We start from the raw sequence: 4399 nt of genomic DNA, 5'->3' as shown, positions 1-4399 counted from the left end.
CGGCGGCGGCGGCGGTAGTGGCAGTGGTGGTAGTAGTAGTAGTGGCGGCGGTGGCAGGCAGAGCGCGCGGGAGTCCCTGTCGGTGATCGTGCCGCCTCAGGACGTGGACGTGGACTCGCGCGACGCCGACGACTCGGAGCTCCTCAGTCCGGGCAAGCTAACGCCTACGTCGGGGATCAGCGTCTCGGTCGCGAGCATGATCGACGCGACGGACTTTAGGGCGATGCAGCCGGAGCCGACGTATCAGACACTGACCTCGGTGGCGGAGAGGATGTCGCCGCCCGGTTTTAGTCCGGGCTCGTCGTACGCCACGTTGACGCCGCTGCAGCCGTTACCGCCGATCTCTACGATGAGTGATAAATTTGTTTACGGCGGTCACGCGGCCAGCGGCGTCACCGGTAGTTTCGCCGTCATGCAGAACAACGGCCTGGGTAACATCGGCCTCGGTATGGGCGGTTCGCCATACGCGTACGACAAGCTACCTACGATGAGCATGTCACCGCCGCACAATTATCCGTCGCCGGGCGCGGGACTGCAACCGAGTCCGCTCTCACCTCAGAGCGCGTATAGCCAGAGCGGCCTCAATTCGCCGCACAAGTCGTCCGCGAGTCCGCATTACGACCCGGCTTTTCTGCCGCGGTTACAACAGAGCCCGGCGGCGCTTAGCCCGTCCTCGCCGCCGGCGGTCTCGGCTACGGCGAGTTTCGCGCCATCCCATCATTCCCCGCCTGGCACGCATTCGGTGCCAAGCGCGGCATCGCCGCCGCCAACCATGCAGACGCAACTGCAACAGCAGCAGCAACAGCAGCAACAGCAGCAACAACAGCAGCAGCAGCAACAGCAGCAGCAGCAACAACAACAACAACAACAGCAGCAGCAGCAACAGTCGATGCCGCAGCAGCAGACGATATCGCACACGCAGCACGTGCAACATACGTCGGTGGTGATGAAGACGGTGTCAGCGGCGGGCAACGGCGGCGCCGGCGAAGTCGAGGAAATCAACACGAAGGAGCTCGCACAGCGCATTAGCGCCGAACTCAAGAGGTACAGCATACCACAGGCGATCTTCGCACAGCGGGTGCTGTGTCGCAGCCAGGGTACCCTCAGCGACTTGCTACGCAATCCAAAGCCCTGGTCCAAGCTCAAGAGTGGTCGCGAGACCTTCCGGCGGATGTGGAAGTGGCTGCAGGAGCCTGAGTTTCAGAGAATGTCGGCCTTGCGGCTAGCAGGTTAGTCGTCCACGCGTCAGAGAGAGACCCTCCCCCCACCCACCCTTCATTCACCACGTATACAAAACTTCCACCCTCCACAAACTACTCGAATCGAAACACTCAATCGCGAAAGTCCCACCTCTCTATATCGTGTACTTTTGTGATACTTGTCCATTTCTATAAGAAATACGAGAAAAATATATAACACTCGGGCTGTTGATCGACATTTGTCGTCATCGTCGTCATCATTGTCGTTGTCGTCGTCATCGTCGTCATCGTCGTGTGAGTCTTTCGCACACGTACTACATATACGAACACCTGTAAACGTACACACGTTTGTGTCTCACCGCTTCTTCACACATACACACACACACACGCGCGCGCGCGCGCGCGCACACACATCGTGTAGATCTCGCTGCTCGCCTGTGTTCTCGTCCTGCACGTCCTTGATATCGATCAATCCATGATCGATGACTGCGAGATCCCTCAGCAACATCGACGCTCCGCACCGGGTCGTTCACCGGCATTTCGCGGCTGTTTAAAACCATCCCTACGTCTTCTAAACAATCCCTTAGATTTCCTAGTAAACTAAATACTCGCCACATCTCACGCTTTGACAGTGAATTTAAAACAGCTTCCAAAAGTTAATAAGTTGCGAATAAAAAGGATGCAATGTCAAATTTTTGTTTTTATCTTCCTAAACTAAATGAGATTAAAGTGAAATATATAAAGATGAAATAATAAAAGCTTCTTCTGAACGATTCCTTAAATTTCCTAGTAAACCGAATATTTATCACATCTCCCTCTTTGATTGTGAATTTAAAACAATTTTTAAAAGTTGACTTCTTCTTAAATAATTAAAATAACAATATATAAAGATGAAATAATTAACGACTTAATAAACCTCCTATTTGCCACATCTCACTCTTTGACAGCGAATTCAAAACAATTTCCAAAAATCCATAAGTTGAGAACGAAAAAGAGTGAAATACGATGTCCAATTTTTATTTGATTTCTCTTTAACTCTTCTCTTAGACGGCGCACGGACAGAAAAGTAACAAAAATTAACATCTTTTTAGAAATAGTAAAAAGAAATCTTTAAGATTAGTATATCCGTGTTGTGAAAAAAGGACATATTTCTTAACACATTGCTTATATTTTGCTTGTAAGTGTCACAATCCAATAAGAGATGAAATTTACACAATTCCATATTGAGATTGCGATGCTCCAATTTTGAAACTCATGATATAATTTCAAAGAATACATTACAAATGAAAATATAACGGAAAGCAAGTGTATGTTCACTCTTGACTAAAACATTCTTTTAATTTAGAAAGAATTTTAAAAACGCATTGAAAAGTTGTTAATTTTGAAAAGTTGTTAATTTTGAAAAGTTGTTAATTTGTAATAACTTTTTTTACGTAGCAAAGTGTAATAAGATCATAAAAATGAAATAATATAAAAGAAACATATATATATGTGATACCGTTGGCTTCGTTTTAATGTTCGTCGTATTGAGAATAAATTAAAGAATTTTAGAATTAAAAACATTTGGCAAAAACTGAAATTTTCGAAACTAATCGAATATAATTACATAGACCTGTAGGGTTTCACAAGACGCACATGCATTCAAGCACGATTTAAAGATATCTTAAAAATAATTCTGTAAATTACACCTGCTTGATAAACCGCGTTACAAGTCTCCTTGGCGACACCCTTCGATTCAAAATAAACTATATACCCTATCTGACGCTCCCTTCTAGAGTGAGCTTGGAAAAAAAAAGCGTTTCTTCTCGAGTTACTTAATGTACAATGAAATCCGAAATCGTATTCATCGAAAATTTATTCAGTGAACAGATCGTACACACAGAAAAATGTCATTCTGCGAAAAATGATTATTCAATCTACTTTCTTTCTTTTAACTAACGGCTGTCTGTAAGAGAATATTTTTTTGATAATAATATTTCATATAAAATATAAAATATAAAAACTTATTAGAAATTTTAGGAGAAATTATTATTTATTCAAAAAACAAGAATTTATTTTCTTTTGAAAAATATTGTAAAATTGATCGAAGAAGCGATTTTATATAATAAGCAAATCGAATTTGTTTGAACTTAATACTTTTGATTGATTTATTAAATCAGAATTCAGAATACATTTTCAATAAATTTGATGCTTGTGATAAACGTATGATAGATTTACAGATATATGAATTTTTGAAATATTTGAAACATGTAATTATTATTTGCATACACAGTATGTATTTTTCTGTGTGTAACAGAAACAGAACATTTACAATCGGAATTGCAAAAAAGATTTGCTAATTTAAGTAATGAACATTTGCTCTCCGATAGGAAATTCGCGAGTATAGGAGATTTCCATTTTTTATTAACATAACGGAAATCAATTTCACGTATCCGGAAATTGACTGCTCCGAATTACTTAACATTTGCTATGTTCTAGCAGTTCTTATCTTGTCTCTTTTTTTAGTCCCTATAATAAATAAAATATTCACCGGCCATTCAAATTTAGTGACTCTACACTCGTGATCTGCGCGAAACGGAACCTCCCTGTAACGTAGATAGCTAAACATCGAAAGCTACTGGCCGCGTTTAGCAGGATGTTTATTTTGCAACTGTTGGAAGTTTTCTTCGCTGAGATAGGATTATTCCTCTGGATCTAAAAGTATTCTAAAAGTATAATCCAACCAGAGAGAAGAAAACTTCCAACAGTTGCAAAAAGAACATTCTGCTGAACACGACTATTAGATAAGGCATTAACGTAACAAGTAACCGAACGAATGTTCTTGTAAGAAGGCAACAAAAAAGCAGAGAAAGCACATATCGGTGATTCAAAAGTGTCAAACATGTCCGCTTTCGGATCCATTTCCCGAGACGGGTCCCCTCTTCTTCCGTCGATTTAAGTGAACCCCGGGAATAAATGACGCCGAGGATCCTCGCGGAGATGATAACGCAGGGAGATAACGTTACTCGGGTGATACGCGCGCGAATTCTTCGCGCGCGCACTTCGCACGCGCGCGCGGAGAGCGGAAGCGCACACGTGGCACCCACGTGGGAGAGGCGTTCCCTTCCATATCATTCAGAGATAGACGCGCGGAATAACACTTTTCGAATTCAACATCCTTCGTCCCCGGCGCGGTGCGCGGTGCGCGACGCTCGGCGTCG

At 43.5% G+C, this 4399-nt stretch overlaps 2 protein-coding genes across 2 annotated transcripts in view; both read left to right on the top strand.

The window, feature by feature from the left end:
- LOC108691840 (putative glycine-rich cell wall structural protein 1) overlaps positions 1 to 86 on the top strand; it is an 828-nt gene extending 742 nt beyond the window's left edge. The window contains exon 2 of the mRNA XM_018199770.1: positions 19 to 86. Within this exon, the coding sequence (XP_018055259.1) occupies positions 19 to 86 (68 nt within the window). The remainder of the gene's footprint in view (positions 1 to 18) is intronic.
- LOC108691863 (homeobox protein onecut) overlaps positions 24 to 4399 on the top strand; it is a 110018-nt gene continuing 105642 nt past the window's right edge. The window contains exons 1-2 of the mRNA XM_018199798.1: positions 24 to 742; positions 953 to 1229. Coding sequence (XP_018055287.1) covers positions 197 to 742; positions 953 to 1229 — 823 coding nt within the window. The 5' untranslated portion in view covers positions 24 to 196. The remainder of the gene's footprint in view (positions 743 to 952; positions 1230 to 4399) is intronic.

Source organism: Atta colombica, unplaced genomic scaffold, assembly GCF_001594045.1.
Source record: "Atta colombica isolate Treedump-2 unplaced genomic scaffold, Acol1.0 scaffold53, whole genome shotgun sequence".
Taxonomy (NCBI): Eukaryota; Metazoa; Arthropoda; class Insecta; order Hymenoptera; family Formicidae; genus Atta; species Atta colombica.
Note: the sequence above shows the minus strand (reverse complement) of the source record. Positions and strands in the feature narration are given on the sequence as shown.